This window comes from Pituophis catenifer, unplaced genomic scaffold, assembly GCF_029215685.1.
Source record: "Pituophis catenifer annectens isolate HBS135680 unplaced genomic scaffold, rPitCat1.0.hap2 SCAF_1, whole genome shotgun sequence".
Classification (NCBI taxonomy): Eukaryota; Metazoa; Chordata; class Lepidosauria; order Squamata; family Colubridae; genus Pituophis; species Pituophis catenifer.
Window position 1 is genome coordinate 334,796,242 of NW_027256881.1, and position 18,017 is coordinate 334,814,258.

The 18,017-nt window shown below is 42.8% G+C and overlaps 1 protein-coding gene across 1 annotated transcript in view; it reads left to right on the plus strand.

Annotated features, from left to right (window-relative positions):
• ATP8B3 (ATPase phospholipid transporting 8B3) overlaps positions 1–18,017 on the plus strand; it is a 66,856-nt gene that overhangs the window by 6,411 nt on the left and 42,428 nt on the right. Inside the window, exons 5-12 of the mRNA XM_070931789.1 lie at positions 2,439–2,500; positions 5,349–5,421; positions 7,532–7,602; positions 9,729–9,811; positions 10,175–10,333; positions 11,277–11,365; positions 13,703–13,896; positions 14,261–14,469. Coding sequence (XP_070787890.1) covers positions 2,439–2,500; positions 5,349–5,421; positions 7,532–7,602; positions 9,729–9,811; positions 10,175–10,333; positions 11,277–11,365; positions 13,703–13,896; positions 14,261–14,469 — 940 coding nt within the window. The remainder of the gene's footprint in view (positions 1–2,438; positions 2,501–5,348; positions 5,422–7,531; positions 7,603–9,728; positions 9,812–10,174; positions 10,334–11,276; positions 11,366–13,702; positions 13,897–14,260; positions 14,470–18,017) is intronic.

The following is an 18,017-nucleotide window of genomic DNA, read 5'->3' on the forward strand; positions in this document are numbered from 1 at the left end:
GGCTGGATATTGTCTCCTGATAAGAAAAAGTTTCTTAGTGTCAGCAGGCATTTAATTATCTAACTTCAAGCAAGTTTTGTGGTTGATTTATTGTGCAAAGGAGGGGTTACCCTTATCTTGTCCAACCAACTTTCCTCTTTCATTTTTCTTTTTTTTTTTTTTAATTTGATTTATATGCCGCCCTTCTCCGGAGACTCAGGGCGGCTTATAATGTGTTCAGCAATAGCCTTCATCCTTTTGTATATTTATACAAAGTCAGCTTATTGCCCCCACAACTGGGTCCTCAATTTACCTACCTTAGAAAGGATGGAAGGCTGAGTCAACCTTGAGCCTTGGCGAGATTCGAACCTGCAGTAATTGCAGGCAGCTGGTCTTAATAACCAGCTTAATAACAGGGTGCCTTAGACCACTGTACTACCAAGGTTCTTTGTTTTGTAAACTATAAAAAGGAATGTAAGATGGGTCTCGAGGTTCTCCTCCTTCATAGGGAGATCCGACTTTATCAGGGTACTCTAATAAACTGCTTTTCAGTGATCTTCCGACTCAGTTGCTTATTAGGAAGATAAACAGAGATAGCTCATCTGTCTGGAACCCGCACTGCATATCGGACATTAATACAATTGACAGCGTCCAGAGATATTTCATGAGAAGAGTCCTCCACTCCTCTACTCACAACAAGAGCCTGGTGGCGCAGTGGACTAAGGGCTGTTAAAGTAGCACTTAGTTGCCAGCTGCCTGCAATTACTGCAAGTTCAAATCTCACCAAGCTCAAGGTTGACTCAGCCTTCCATCCTTCCGAGGTAGGTAAAATGAGGACCTGGATTGTGGGGGCAATAAGCTGACTTTGTATTAAAAGAACACCGCTTAGGGGGGCCCGAAAGTCCTACTAAGCAGGTATATACAAAAGTATGAAGGCTATTGCTTAATGCATTGTAAGCTGCCCTGAGTCTCCGGAGAAGGGCGGCATATAAATCGAACTAATAAATAATAAATAAATAAACAGAATACCTTATGCCACCAGGCTTGAAATTTTGATCTTAGATCTTTTGATCTTATGCCACCTTCGGTCTGACCTAAGTGTAGTACATAAAATTATCTGCCACAATGTCCTACCTGTCAATGACTACTTCAGCTTCAACCACAACAATACACGAGCACACAATAGATACAAACTTAAGATAAACTGCTCCAAACTCGATTGCAGAAAATATGACTTCAGTAACAGAGTGGTCAATGCCTGGAATGCACTACCTGACTCTGTGGTTTCTTCCCCATACCCCCAAAACTTTAACCTTAAATGGTCTACTGTTGACCTCACCCCATTCCTAAGAGGTCTGTAAGGGGCGTGCATAAGCGCACCAGTGTGACTACTGTCCCTGTCCTAATGTTCCATTTTATTCATATGCATGTATTCATAATCATGTTTATACTTATATCTGTTATCTAATACATGCTTGACAAAATAAACAAACAAACAAACAAACAAACAAACAAATAAATAAATAAATAAAAAATAAAGATTTGGCTATCACTGTCTCCTGGGTTTAAAGAAGGTAAGCCTAGGGCAGGGGTCAGCAACCCGCGGCTCTGGAGCCACATGTGGCTCTTTCATCCCTCTGCTGCGGCTCTTTGTTGCTGGTCGGCTCCACAATTGATAGGGCTTTCGGTTAGGACAGGTAGAGGAAAAAGGATGCCATGCTAGGAGGAGACTCTATGGTAGGGGAACCGGACTTTTAATCAGCAGAGGAAAAAGGACACCATGTTAGGAAGAGACTCTATGGTGGGACTTCCGGTCGGCTCCAGAATTGAATGGGGAGCTTCCGGTTAGGACCTTTGTGGCTCTTTGAGTGTTTAAGGTTGCTGACCCCTGGCCTAGGGCAAGAAAAGAGCAAAGAAAACCAAGCAGCGTGCTTCATAGTTTTATCCTTGCTCAACTGGAGCAAGTTATATATATATTGTTAAAATATATTAAAATATAACAGGTAAAATATAGCAGTTAACTCTATGTTATTTATGCCCTGGGATTCTCAGGTTGACCAAAGCTAAATGAACCACATTTTACAGGATTATCTTCATCCAGAAAAGGCAAAAGAAGTTCATATACCGCTTCATAGCATTGCAAAAGTCCATTTCCTGTATGCATGCTGTGTATAAACTTTTCATGATTTGATGGAAATATTTCACATTTCACATTTAATATTTCACATTCCACGTTTAATATTTCACATTCCACATTTGGTGGAATATGAGATGAGAGTTTCTGGTCAGAGGACTGGCAATTTTTGATCTTGGATTAAAGTTTCTCAAACTTGGCATGGTTTCTTGGAGCTGAAGTCTACCTATCTGCCAAGTTTGAGCAACCCTGGATTAGATGAAGTTCTGGATGAACAGAAGCTCAGTGTCCCAATGCATTTCATTCATTCTTTTTTGCTTCGCAGGCACGACACCGAAGTGATGGGGAAATCAACAACCGACCTTGTGAGATCTTGAGAGGTGGAAGGTAAGCCAACCTGGAAGATGCTTTCAGAAACATGTTAACCTCCTTTGAGAAGCACTATCCTTTTAAGTAAGAGCATAAAGTCGGAGAACAGGGGATAACGAATACTTTTTGAATACTTATATTCTTCCTGGAAGTTATTCATAGTAATGGGCTTCCTGGAATGAGATAGCAAGTCATGGATAAATACAGAGACCTTCAAGGCATTGCCAAAAGATCCATATTAGAATAAGTAGCAATGGCTGAATTCTGAAAAAATTGGAATGTGATCATCTACCTGACTGGTGATTGGCAGGAACACCCAAAGAAGATAGCAATAACACTTAGACATCCCAAAGGTGCTTTTTTCAAGAGGCAACTGGACTTTCTGGTTTTTCTTTGAAGACGTTTCGCTTCTCATCCAAGAAGCTTCTTGGATGAGAAGCGAAACATCTTCAAAGAAAAACCAGAAAGTCCAGTTGCCTCTTGAAAAAAAACACCCTTGGGACAACCATGATCCGGATGACTGAGAATCTCCATAGACAATAGGCTTATATACCACTTCATAATGCTTTACAGCACTCTCTAAGCGGCTTACAGAGTCAGAATATTGTCCCTAACAATCTGGCCCCTCATTTTAATGACCTCGGGAGGATGGAAGGCTGAGTCAACCTTGAGCCAGTCAGGATCGACCTCCTGGCAGTGAGCAGAGTTAGCCTGCAATACTTCATTCTAACCACTGCACCACCAGGGCTCATAAGGTAGATTGGCTTGATTGACTTGATCATTATTACTTCTTCCAATGGCACTGAATCATCAGGCAGCAAACGCCCAAGCAAACCACATGAAACAGGTAGAGTGGAGATCTGTGGGCCTTTATCTCCCACAATATCACATTTCATGCTCAAAATGCTTGCTTGCAAAAAATGAACTTGGTGTCGAATGTTGACATCTTCCTACAGTGTCTAGAGGTGTGTCCAAAGAACATCTGTGACTTCGCTTATTTACAACTATAGTAGGGAAAGCTGACATGAGGGCAACTTGGAGTGAATTTCTTCAGAGGAGGGAAACATTCTCCAACAACTCTTTTAAAACTTTTCCCAGTTTTAAAACTTTATTAAATTTATTAAACCCAGAGGTGGGTTTCAGCAGGTTCTGACCAGTTCTGGAGAACCAGTAGCGGAAATTTTGAGTAGTTTGGAGAACCGGTAGTAAAAATTCTGACTGGCCCCGCCCCCATCTATTCTCTGCCTCCCAAGTCCCAGCTGATCAGGAGGAAATGGGGATTTTGCACTAACCTTCCCCTGGAGTGGGGTGGTAATGGAGATTTTACAGTATTCTTCCCCTGCCATGAAGAAGCTTCTCATCCAAGAAGCTTCTTCAGCTCTGACAGGATAGTGGGGAATGGAAGGATTTATATTCCTTGCAGAAAGCTGGTCATTTGCATCATTTTAGAGCAGGGCTGTCAAACTCAATTTCATTGAGGGCTGCATCAGGGTTCTGTTTGACCTTGGGGCGGGGGATGACAGAGTGGGCGTGGCCAGGGTGGGCATGGCCAGCTCAACATCAGTTGGGGCGCCTGTGGCGGCCTCAGCACTCTGCCAGCAAAAATGGGCTCCCAAGCTCAGTTTTCAGCTGCAACAGCCTCCTGCAACCCTCTGCCAGCAAAAATGGAGCTTGGTAGGGCCACACGTAGCCCTCCGAAGCTCCGTTTTCACTGGCAGAGGCACCATAGGCTGGTCCTTCGCTGTTTCCAGGGCAACCCCACAGGCCAGATCTAAGCATCGGATCCAGCCCCCGGGCCTTGAGTTTGACACCACTGTTTTATTGGGTCGTTGAAGCTCTTGGAGGTTTATCTGTCTCCTCAGGGTCATCTGAGTAGTGCTCCTGTAGTCTGCAGTTTGGTTACTGTAATCCTCTATTTCCAGAGGAAAAATTGCAGACTACAGGAACCAGGAGCACCACTCAGGTGACCCTGAGGGCACAGACTAACCTCCAAGTGCTTCAACGGCCCTCTAAAAGGATGCAAATGACCAGCTGTCAGCAAGGAATAAAAATCCTTCCATTCCCCACTATCCTAGAATAGATATAGAAATCATGTTAAAGTGAAAACCATATATATTTATGAATATGATAAAGGATGTTAAAGATTAAAGGGATTATGTAAATTTATTTAATATATAAAGAATTTACAAAACATATACTAAAGGTGAACAATTGTATAACATAGCAAAAGGTTTCATGTATTTAGATGTATAAATACAAAAATTACATAAATGTATAGTACAATAGGCCGTAAATGGAAAATATGTAATTAGAACTGATACTGATAACAGAATGCTGTAAAAGTGGAAATGTGATTTTAAAACTAAAAAAGGTTGAATAAAGTTTATTTTCAAAAAAAAAAAAAACCAAAGAAAAAACAAAACAAGAGCCTTGATAGTACAGTGGTTTAGTGCACCCTGTTATTAACACAGCTGCCTGCAATTTCTGCTGGTTCAAATCTCTCCAAGGCTCAAGGTTGACTCAGCCTTCCATCCTTTCTAAGGTAGGTGAAATGAGGACCCAGTTTGTGGGGGCAATAAGCTGACTTTGTATAAAATATACAAAAGAATGAAGGCTATTGCTTAACGCATTGTAAGCCGCCCTGAGCCTCCGGAGAAGGGCGGCATATAAATCAAATTAAAAATAAAAATAAATAATAATAAAAAAAAGACAGTCCAGTTGCCTCCTGAAAAGGCACCTTTGGGACAACCATGACCTGGATGAACTGAGAATCTCTACAGACTTTTTGCGATCTTCTGCTTTCTAGCCTGGTGATTTAACCACTAGACCAAACTTTTCTTACCTATTATCTTTCCCATATTCCCAGTTTCTGCAAAATGAAATGGTGCAATATACAAGTGGGCGATATCATTTGCCTCCAGAAAGATAGCTTTGTTCCGGTAAGTATTTGTCTTTTCCTGTCTTAATCAAGGCTGCCCCCTTAAAATTTTAAGCTCTCAAGAGACAAAATCATGGTTGAGCTTCTATCAGGACCGTTTTGCTTTTCCAGCAAGTTGCCAAGGTTGAAATGGAAGACCATGATTAGAGGTGGGCGCCAAATTTCCTTGACGTACCGAACAAACAAAAATTGTTTTGGTGAGATTATTTCAAGAGTGGTTAAAAATATTGAGATCCTAAAAGAATCTGCTGCCACTTCTAATTGCGGCAGCTCCATTTCGGTTCAAACTTTTGTGTTTGCAAATCTCCATCTTTAGATTGGATCCAGGGGTTGGACGGGAATGTCTTTTGTCATATAGAGGCTTGTGTGAAATTGCTGGTGGAAAAGGGCAGGTTTTAACTTGCTTCCCATCATCTGTTTGCACAGTGATAGTTGTTTTGTGTATAACTGGACCTGAAATCATGAAATCCATCCAGGGTTGCAGTCTAGACGGTTACAATCTACTTTTTAAAAAATCTTTTTTTAAAAAAAAAAAACCCTTCCCCAAAGAAGGCAATGGAAAACAAATAAAATATTTTATTTATTTATTTGATTTTTGTTCTGCCTGTTATTTTATTAGTCGTTCACAATGAATAAATACATACCGTAATATTCCTTCCTCCTCCTATTTTCCCCCTATCAAGAGTATGAAGTGGATTGGGCTAAGAGAGAGGGACCGCCCCAAAGTTATGCAGCTGGCTTTCATGCCTAAAGTGGGACTAGAACTCCCTGGCTCCTGGTATTTGGCCCAAAGTCACCTAGTCACTTTTCATGCCTAAAATGGGACTACAAGTCATAGTCTTCCAGTTTCTATGCCAGCATCTTATCCAGGGGTAAAATCCAGCAGGTTCTGACAAGTTCTGGAGAACCGGTAGCGGAAATTTTGAGCAGTTTGGAGAACCGGCAAATACCACCTCTGGCTGGCCCCCGAGTGGGCTGGGAATGGAGATTTTGCAACATCCTTTCCCCAGGAGTGGGGAGGGAATAGGGATTTTGGAGTATCCTTCCCCTGCCACGCCCATCAACCCATGCCCACCAAGCCACACCACACCCACTAAGCCACGCCCACAGAACTGATAGTAATAAAAGTTTGGATTTCACCACTGATCTTATCCATTGTACCAAAGTGGCTCTCGTATTTCAGTCTGAATTTGCCTAATTTTTCATTTTTTTACCAATACATGAACCATAATTTTGGAATCATTTAACATTCTCACTTTTCTGAATTTCACCGTTCTGCAATTCACCCTTGTTTAAAAAAGTATACTAGAAAAAAAAAACGATATGAACACCATGTATTTATTTATTTATATAGTTTATAGGCCGCCCATCTGACCTCAAGGTAACTCACACCAACATATTACATGCATTAGGGGAAGTGGTTTCTTAAAACTGCATTATGCAAAATGACAAACTAAAGTCTCTGACTTTGGAGAACTGTGGACAATTGAACTGATGGTATAGAGATAGTCTTCGACTTACAATCACAATTGGGACTGGAATTTCCATCGTAAGTCGTTGCAGTTATAAGTTGAGTGAGACCTGATTTTATTACAAGTTCTACTTCAGTCATTAAGTGAATCATTGCAGTCATTAAATGAATCATGTGGTGGTTAAGGGCATGGAGAATCCATTTACATTGTCCAGTTGTCAAATTCCATGTTTAGGTAGTTCTCAACTTACATCCATAATGGAGTGGACAGCATCAGAACTTTGGAACTAGGTCATAAGTACTTTGGGGAGATCCGTCGTAACTTTAAGCAGTTGCTAAACAACCAGTTGTAAGTCGAGACTACCTGTACTAGCTGTATAATTTAAGAGAAGGGTTTTTTTAGCTTTATTAGCCATTATGCCCGTATAGAAAAGGATTGCCTACGACACCATTTTTGTTGGAGATGTGATAAAGACAATGCTTCTTTAAAACATGTCTTTACAAAGTCTTATATTCACTAAGCTTTGACAGAAAGTAGTGGATAATGTAAATGTGACAAAAGCCAAAATTTTCAGACGATGGATTGGTAGTTGCTGGCTGTGTTTGGGTCTATCAACAAAGCTCTCTGCTTTTTTCCCAGGCTGACCTCCTCTTACTCTCCAGTTCAGAACCAAACAGCCTCTGCTATGTGGAGACCATGGACATAGATGGGTAATGTCTTTGCTTGTTGTTTTTAAATGAATGGAATAGAATAGAATAGAATAGAATAGAATAGAATAGAATAGAATAGAATAGAATAGAATAGAATAGAATAGAATAGAATAGAATAGAATAGAATAGAATCAGTGGTGGGTTTCAAAATTTTTTACTACCGCTTCTGTGGGTGTGGCTTGGTAGGCATGGCAGGGGAAGGATACTGTAAAATCTCCATTCCCACACCACTCCAGGGGAAGGTTACTGCAAAATCCCCATTTCCTCCCAATCAGCTGGGACTCGGGAGGCAGAGAATAGATGGGGGCAGGGCCAGTCAGAATTTTTACTACCGGTTCTTTGAACTACTCAAAATTTCCGCTACCGGTTCTCCAGAATTGGTCAGAACCTGCTGAAACCCACCTCTGAATAGAATATAGAACAGAACACAGAATAGAATAGAATAGAATAGAATAGAATAGAATAGAATAGAATAGACTAGACTAGACTAGACTAGACTAGACTAGACTAGACTAGAATAGAATAGAATAGAATAGAATAGAATAGAATAGAATAGAATAGAATAGAATAGAATAAAGTGTGATTGGACACACACAAGGAATTTATCTCTAGTGCATAAGCTCTCAGTATAAGCAATAAATGGTAAATCATGATCATAGTCATCGTAAAAAATACATTCATCATAAATCATAAGATACAACACTTAGTGATAGTCACAGGATACTAAATAAGCAATCAACATAAATCATACTAAGCAAACAATATAAATCATAAGATGCAAACAACAAAGTTAGGGTTTGATTGCCCTGTCATTATACATAGAACACAAACCTTCTCAAAGACTGGCTGGGGAATTCTGGGAATTGAAGTCCATACATCTTGAAGTTCCTGAGGTTGAAAAACACAGATGTAGATTTTTTCACACATCAAAAGTGCTCTTGGATAGTGGGTAGAATAAGGGCAAAAAAAATTGATTTTGATACCAGTTAATCAACTTTTTAGTTAGTTATGATTTCAACTTGTTTCATTCCTGGGATAGGGAATAATTGAAGACAATGTAGGAAATAATTTTGGCAGGACTCATGCTCTGGTTAGATGCCAGTAGAGGAACACGTTCAATTAATTAATTTAAATAAATAAATTTCGATGAAATGGCTGATGGTTTATTTGTGCACAGGAATACAGGTAGTCCTTGACTTACAGCACAGTTGAGGCCAGAATCTTCATTGCTACACATGGCGGTTATTGAGTGAGTCGTGCTTAATTTTATGACCTGTTTTGCCATGGTTGTTAAGTGAATCCCTCAGTCATTAAGCGACTCCAGCTCCCCCCCACCTTGACTTTCCTTCTCAGAAGCTGGCTGGGAAGGTCACAAATGACAATCCCATGGCCCAACAACACTGCCACCATCATAAATGCATGCTGGTTGCCAAGTGGCCATACAGATAGTCCTCAACTTACAACAGTTCACTTAGTGACCATTCAAAGTTACAACGGCACTGAAAAAAGTGACTTATGACCATTTTTCACACTTATGACCGTTGCAGCATTCCCGTGGCCACATGATTTACATTTGGATGCTTGGCAATTAACTCACATTTATGACGTTCGCGCTGTCCCAGGGTCACGTGATCCCCTTTTGCGACCTTCTGACAAGCAAAGTCAACGGGGGAACCAGATTCACTTAACAACCAGGTTACTAAATTAACAACTGCAGTCATTCGCTTAACAAAATGTGGCAAGAAAAGTCGTAAAATGGGTCCAAATTCACTTAACGGATTTCTCACTTAGCAAGATAAATTTTGGGCTCCATTGTGGTCGTAAATTGAGGACTACCTGTATTTTCATCACATGACTGTGGGGATGTTGCATCGGTCAAAAGTGCGACGACTGGTGGTAAATCAAGTTTCTCAGTGCCATTTGTAACTTTGGACACCGAATAAACGGTTGCAAGTCAAGGACCACTGTAGAAATCCAAAGAAAGCAGCAGATATTCCCATCCCAGCCTTCACTTAAGAAATGTTCCCCATTAAATTTAAACTGAAACAATACAATACAATACTACAATACAAAAGCACCACTCATTTTCCAGTTTTTAAGCTGACTCTCGCTCTGCTTTCTTTCAGAGAGACTAACCTGAAATTCAGACAAGCTCTTCTGGTAACACATGAGCAGCTGACCTCCACAGAGAACATGGCTGCCTTTGATGGTCAGTGTTTCCCCTAATCCTTCCTTTTCATTTTCAGAAATGGTGCCCTGGGATTGGTGGTTTCATTTATGATTAGCCCCTGGTTCTACTGGGGTTTTACACGATTGAAAGACTGCTGTGATTGAATTCTCTTCCCTTTGCTATTTAAGTTTTGACTTTATAAATGACTTTAGAGATACATTTCACGGAGGAAAGTGTGCTCGAAAATTAAAAAAAAAATACACATATCAATCCTGGTTAGAATAAAGGCACCATTTTAACACGAATGCTTAAATAGGTGCTGGGGTTGCAGGAAAAAGAGGGCTTCTTTACAGAGGAGAAGCAGGTGAGCCAGGTTCTCATCTCCTCTTTCCAACCGTCCAGGTGAGGTGGTCTGCGAAGAGCCAAACAGCCGGTTACACAACTTTGTCGGTACCTTAGAATGGCACGGAGAGAAATACCCTCTTGATTGTGAGAAAATCCTGTTGCGTGGCTGTAGAGTACGTAACACAGAAGCCTGCTACGGCCTTGTTATTTATGCAGGTAAGTGAGCAAGATCAGGCTGGTTTTTAAAGGGTTGGAAGGGATCTCTGAAGTCATCTAGCCCAACCCTGCTGCACAAGGCAACATCTTGATGCAGCTCTTAACAGTGGAACTTTTGCAATTCAGTGCCCTTGTGGCAATGTGTCATTGCCATCTCTCTCCAGAAAAAAAAATCTGTCTGTCTGTCTGTCTTAAAACCCCCAAAATTTAAAATACCCCAATTAAAATATTATGTTGATAGCCTGGCCTGGAGGAACAGCAGGGTCTTCAATGTGCAACGAAACACCCGGAGGTCGGAGATCTTACGTATTTCCGGGGGCAGTTCATTCCACAGGGCTGGGGCTCCCACAGAGAAGGCCCTCCCCCTGGGTGTCGCCAGCTGACATAACTTGGCCGATGGCACCCTGAGGAGACCCTCTCTGTGGGAGCGGACTGGTCGGTGGGAGGCTATTGGTGGCAGAAGACGGTCTCACCCAACAACCAGACAGAGAATCCCTTGCTAAAATTTTTGAAGTCCAGCTTTGCAGTTCATGCAATCTGGGCTCTGGATAATCTCAAATAGGATCTCTCTTGCTTCACTTTGAAACAGCTGCACCCATATCTGTGATGAGATGAGAGGCTTATGATCTGGTTTGAAATGGCTTAAGAGTTTTTAAATTAAAAACGGCTAGATAAGTAAAGGAACCTAACAACCCATCAGTCAAGATCGGTCAATAATGTGCCAGCTCCCAACATTATTTCATAATGGAAATTGGTGACAGCCTGTTTGCGCATATCCCCATCTGCCCTCAAACATCACCTTACACGGAGGTGGCACAGAGCACTGAGTAGTAGCCAATCCAGTTCACACCTACTATGGGCATTTTGGTGACTGGTTTCTCCCACTGTGGCAGCTGTGTTTATTTTGTTTTAAATCCAACCATCTCAAATGTCTCATTTCCAGGTTTCGACACCAAAATCATGAAAAACTGTGGAAAGATCAAGTTAAAGAAAACGAAACTCTGCCATCTGATGGATCGTCTTGTGCTCTTGGTAAAAGCTCCCTGCTATTCAAGGTCTCTATGGCCAGGAGGAACAAGAGGGATAAGAAAAGGAGGTGGTACTACCTTGAGTAGGATGGGAATAGGAATAGGAATAGGAATAGGAATAGGAATAGGAATAGGAATAGGAATAGGAATAGGAATAGGAATAGGAACAGATTAGAACAGAACAGAACAGAACAGAATAACTTTATTGTACTTTGAATGTACACTAATCGGCATACATTAAAATGAAATGAAAAAGGATGCAAAGGGGGTCAAAAACATCAAGATAGCAGCAGCAAAGCCCCACCGCTTTATACAGGGGTGGGCTTCAGATCCTTTAGCAATGGGTTTGCTTCAGTCGAAGAGGTTGTAGGAAAATAAATGCCTTTAAAAGCCTCTGGCGATCCCAGCTGAGTTGCCTGATCGGCAGAGGCTTTTAAAAGCATTTTTTTCTGCAACCTCTTAAGGTTGTAGAAAAAATGCTTTTAAAAGTAAATAAAAAAAAAAGTTGGCCACGCCCACCCAGTCACATTACCCCCCCCACCAAGCCACGCCCACAAAAGCCACGCCCACAGAACGGGTAGTAAAAAATTTTAGAACCCATCCCTGCACTGCTCCCTTCTCTAATGTTTATTTTCATTATTCAAGATCTACTTGTCACATCCCTAAGAACCGCATCCACAGAACTATTTCCACAAGCTTTGAAGTTTGTTCTCTCTTAGTAGCTCTTGACTTATAACCACAACTGGGGCCAGAATTTCCATTGCCAAGGAAGGTGGCTTTTAAGCGAGTTGCACCCGATTTTACAACCTTTTTTCCCCATGGTTGTTAAGTGAATCAGTGCAGTAGTTAAGGTCATCATGCAGTCATTAAGCAAATCCAGATTCTTCCATTGACTTTGCTTGTTGGAAGGGGAAGGTTGCAAAATGCTATCCCATGACACCGGGATGCTGCAACTGGCATAAATACATGACAGTTGCCAGGTACCCAAATTTTGATCACATGAGCTTGGGGAGGCTGCAACAATTGTAAGTGTGAGTGACTTTTTTCAGTGTCATTGCAACTTCAAACTATCTCTAAATGAATGGTTGTAAGTCGAGGATCACCTGTATAGACCAGATTCTACACCAGCCACTTTCTGTATATCTTACATTGTACTGTATGCATCCAGAGGGCATCAGATTAGACAAGGCCTGGCATCCTCTTTTTTGATGTAAGTGGAATCTTCCCCCACTTTTACAGGTAGTCTTCAACTTATAACAGTTTGCTTAGTGACCTGTTCTGTCCCTGTCTCACACACGCACACCAGCAGTTGACCAAGAGTTAAAATAAACCAGCAGACAAGAATTTCCTTTGATAACAGAATTGGCAGCAACCCAGTGGCTGCTTGCCAATAGTTTTTACTTACAAAGGGAGGTTTATCTCCTCCGACCGAAAACATCTAAGTCCACAAAAGCCAAAGAATAGTCAAGTCCAGTCCAAAAAATCAGTCCAAGCAGAGCATATAACAAAGTTCCAGAAATGCAGAATAGCTTGCTAGCTTTCAGTTTTGTCCGTCACAAAACCTGAATGGCCACCACACCCCCTTTTATCCCCTGTGGGGTGTGGTCCAGTGACTCGGCTTAATCTCTGGCACGCCTCCTTCTCTGTTGCGTGTGCTTGTCTTTCCGACACTGTTGGGGATCCAGCCAAGACTTATCTCCGTCGCTGTCTAACTGTGGCTGCTCGGAAATGCCTGGCTCCTGGCCTATCTCTTCTCCTTCAGAAGACACCTGAGGCATTGCCAGAGAGGAGGGTCCTGGAGAGGGAGGCCTTGCCATCTCCTCTCCTTCGCTTTCGGAGTTTTCTCCCTCCGATAAGACGGGCTTGGGGGTTGAAGTCACAACATGACTGTTGAAAGTTACGACAGTGAAAAAAGTGATTTATGGCCATTTTTCATACATATGACCATTGCGGCATCCCCATGGTTATGTGATAAAAATTCAGATGCCTTGCAACCGACTCATATTTATGACGGTTGCAATGTCCTGATGTCATGTGATCCCCTCTTGCGACCTTCTGACCAGCGAAGTCAATGGGGAAGCCAGATTCACTTAACAACCGTGTTACTAATTTAACAACTGCAGTGATTCACTTAACAAACGTGGCAAGAAAAGTCGTAAAACGGGGCAAAATCCACTTAACAAATTTCTCATTTAAGGCAATATAAATTTTGGGCTCAGTTGTGGTCATAAGTTGAGGACTAACTGTATTTGGAGACGCTGAAGGTTGGTCCTGAGTTTTTCCTTCACAACCCTTCTTCAAAGAAATCTAATGCCATTCTTATTGTTCCATGTTTCCATAGATCACGGTCTCTCTCCTCCTGACCTCCTTCGGCCTTGCTATTGGCTCAGGATTATGGGCCACCAAATTTTTCCAGGGACACAGCTACCTTTTTGCCTTCTACCACCACACCAGTCCAGTCAGCTATGCCTTCTTTGCGTTCTGGGGATTCCTCATCCTCCTAAGCTTGGTCATCCCCATGTCCATGCTCATCACGTAGGTTTCAACTCTTTCTTTTCTTACAATAGAGCAGGGGTGGGGAACCATGGTCCTTTTATGACTTGTGGACTTCAACTCCCAGAATTGGAAACAGATGAGTAACTGGAGCATATGAACTTGAAGAGGATGATAAGCCGTATGGACAGACCCTATAGCTAAAGATCTCTCAGCTTTGATTCATGATGACTAGCATCAGTTACCCAGAGTTTGAAAGCAGAATCTTCCCCAGTCCTTCCTGGAGATTTGAAGGGTTGAATGAGGACTTTTTTCACCCAGATCTGCTGGCTAGATCTTCTTGTCCAGGCCAAAAAAAAAGGAGTGTGATATCTCATTGCCTTCCTGGTCATTGTTGTCTTTCTAGGTTTGAATTTATCTACCTGGTCAACAGCTGTTTCATCAACTGGGACACAGAGATGTATTATGCAGAGAAGGACACACCTGCCAAAGCTCGGAGCACAAGTCTGAATGACCAGTTGGGGCAGATTGAATATATTTTCTCGGACAAAACAGGCACTCTGACTCAAAACATCATGACTTTCAAGAAATGTTGTATCAACGGAATCATCTATGGTAAGGTTGACCTGGAAATGAATGGATTCAGAAAGCAGGCAAATGTCCTGGTCATTTTAGAGTGCTGAGATTTGCAAACACTTGAATTAGTTGGAGTAACAGAATACAGAATAACAGAGTTGAAGAGGACCTTGTAGGTCATCTAGTCCAACCCACTGCCCAAGCAGGAAACCCTACACCATTTCTGACAGATGGCAGTCCAGTCTCTTATTGAAAGCTTCCAGTGATGAAGCTCCCACAACTTCTAAAGGCAAACTGTTCCATTGCTTGATTCTCACTGTCAGAAAATGTCTCCTTAGTTCTAGGTTGCTTCTCTTCTTGGTGAGTTTCCATCCATTGTTTCTTCTGGTGCTTTTGAAAATAGGTTGCCCCCCCACTCTTCTTTTTGGCAGCCCCTGAGATACTGGAATCATGTCTCTGCTATCATGTCTCCCCTGGTCCTTGTTTTCACTAGACTAGCCATGCCCAGTTCCTGTAACCGTTCTTCATATGTTTTAGCCTCCAGTCTCCTAATCATCCTGGTTGCTCTCCTCTGTACTCTTTCTAGAGTTTCAACGTCTTTTTTATAGTGTGGTGACCAAAACTGGATGCAGTATTCTAGGTGTGGTCTTACTAAGGCTTTATAGAGTGGTATTAGTAACTCACATGATCTTGATTGAACCCCTCTGTTAATGCAATTTAGGATTGCATTGGCTTTTTTGGCTGCTGCTGTGTACTGTTAGCTCCTGTTTAATTGATTGTCCATTAAGACTTCAAGATCCCTCTCACAGTTACTGCTATTAAGCCTGGGTTCTCCCAAACTATATATGTACTTTTGGTTTTTCTTGTCTAAGTGTAAGACTTTACTTTTCTCTACATTGGATTTCATTTTGGCAGATAGGGCCCAGTGTTCAAGTCTGTCAAGATCCATCTGGATCTTGAGCCTATCATCTAGGGTGTTGGCTATTCCTCGATTGGAGGACAAGCCGATCTGAATCTGACCGAACACAGGTGAGATCTTATATTAAGACCTACCTAGTGGTGATAAGAGCGGCGAAGTCTAGCTACTTCTCCGCTCTTATTGCATCTGCAGAGAACCGCCCAGCTGCGCTGTTTAGGGTGACCCGCTCCCTACTTCAGGTGGGGGTACGGGAAGATCCCTTAAAGGGTCGAGCTGAGGATTTTGTACAATTCCTGCATGATAAAGTCGCTCAGATTCGGGAAGGCCTGGACTCCGATTGGGTAGATCCAGGGGAGGAGACGGGGGCAGGTCTTGAGAGCGTTATCTGGGAAGAGTTTCACTCTGTGGCTCCTGAGGACGTGGACAGGATTCTGGGCAAGCTTAACGCTGCCACATGTTTATTGGACCCGTGTCCCTCCTGGTTGGTACTGGTCTCCCGGGAGGTTACACGAGCTGGCTCCAGGGGATTACAAATGCTTCTCTGAGTGAGGGTGTCTTTCCCGCCGCCTTGAAAGAGGCGGTTGTGAAGCCCCTCCTCAAGAAGCCTTCCCTGGACCCGGCTATATTATCAAATTATCGTCCAGTCTCCAATCTTCGCTTTGTTGTGAAGGTTGTTGAGAGTGTGGTGGCGCGACAACTATCCCGATACCTGGATGAAGTTGTCTATCTGGATCCGTTTCAGTCAGGCTTCAGGTCACGATACAGCACAGAAACGGCATTGGTCGCATTGGTGGATGATCTCTGGAGGGCTCGGGACAGAGGTTGCTCCTCTATCCTGGTCCTATTAGATCTCTCAGTGGCTTTTGATACCATCGACCATGGTATCTTACTGCACCGGCTGGAGGGGTTAGGAATAGGGGGCACTGTGCTTCGGTGGTTCTCCTCCTTCCTCTCTGACCGTTCGCAGTTTGTGTTGGCAGGGGGGCAGAGGTCGACCTCGAGGCACCTTATTTGTGGGGTGCCACAAGGGTCAGTCCTCTCACCCCTTCTGTTCAACATTTATGTAAAACCGCTAGGCGAGATCATCCGTGGTTTTGGGGTGAGTGTTCATCAGTATGCTGATGACACACAGCTATACATCTCCACCCCAGACCACCCCAATGATGCCCTTGCTGTGATGTCCCGTTGCCTGGAGGCTGTGCGGATCTGGATGGGGAGAAACAAGCTCAGACTCAACCCCTCCAAGACCGAGTGGCTGTGGCTTCCGGTGTCCCGGTATAGTCAGTTAGTACCATCACTGACAATAGGGGATGAGATCTTGCTCCCCACAGAGAGGGCCCGCAACTTGGGTGTCCTCCTGGATTCACGGTTATCTTTAGAAGATCATTTGACGGCCGTGGCCAGGGGTGCCTTTTATCAGGTTCGCCTGATCCGCCAGTTGCGTCCCTTTCTGGATCGGGACCCCTTGCGCACAGTCACTCATGCCCTAGTTACCTCCTGTATGGACTACTGTAATGCTCTCTACATGGGGCTCCCCTTGAAAAGCACCCGGAGGCTCCAACTGGTCCAGAACGTAGCCGCGCAGGTGATTATGGGCGCAGCTCGTTACGCCCATGTAACACCTCTCCTACGCGAGCTGCACTGGCTCCCGGTGGTCTTCCGGGTGTGATTCAAGGTGTTAGTTATCACCTTTAAAGCGCTCCATGGCTTAGGACCTGGGTACCTACGAGACTGTCTTTTGCCACCAATAGCCTCCCACCGACCAGTTCGTTCTCACAGGAAAGGACTACTCAGGGTACTGTCAGTCAAATTATGTCGACTGGCGACTCCCAGGGGGAGGGCCTTCTCTGTGGGGGCTCCAACCCTTTGGAATGAACTGCCCCTGGAGATACGGAATATCCCTGATCTCCGTGCTTTCCGCTGTGCCCTCAAGACCCTGATGTTCCAACAGGCGGGGCTAAACATACGAACATGTGAATGATTTTTTAAATGTTATCTAATTCTGGGTTTTATTTAATTGACCAAACTAAGTAATAATTTTAATTAGCAATTTTATGGTGTTTGTGTGTCTATATTTTTCTTGACTGTACACCGCCTTGAGTCCTATGAGAGAAAGGCGGTATAGAAATATAATAAATAAATAAATAAAATAAATTCCTGCCAGCTTAGTATCATCTGCAAATTTGATAAGTTCCCCTTCTATTCCCTCATCTAAGTCATTTATGAAGATATTGAAGACAGAACCTTGTGGTACCCCACTGCTTACTTCCCTCCATGTAGACATAGTACCCTTAAGGACTACTCGTTGATACGGTTTGTCAGCCAGTTACAAATCCATCTGTTGGTGATGCTATCTAACCCACTTGAATCCACTGGAGGATTCAAATTAGTATGTATCTTGCTAGATAGATTCTTGTTTACATGAACAAATAGTTTTGATTTACAACCATTCATTTTAGCAAGTGTTTGAAGTTACCATGGCAGTGAAAAAGTGACATATAATAGGTCCAATGCAGTCTTGTGATCAAAATTTGGGTGCTTGGCAACCAGTAGATATTTATGACAGTTGCAGCATCCCGGGGTGAATTTGAAACTTTCCCAGCTGGCTTCTGACAAGCAAAATCGATGGCTTAATGACCATGTGATTCACTTTAGCAATTGGGTTGAT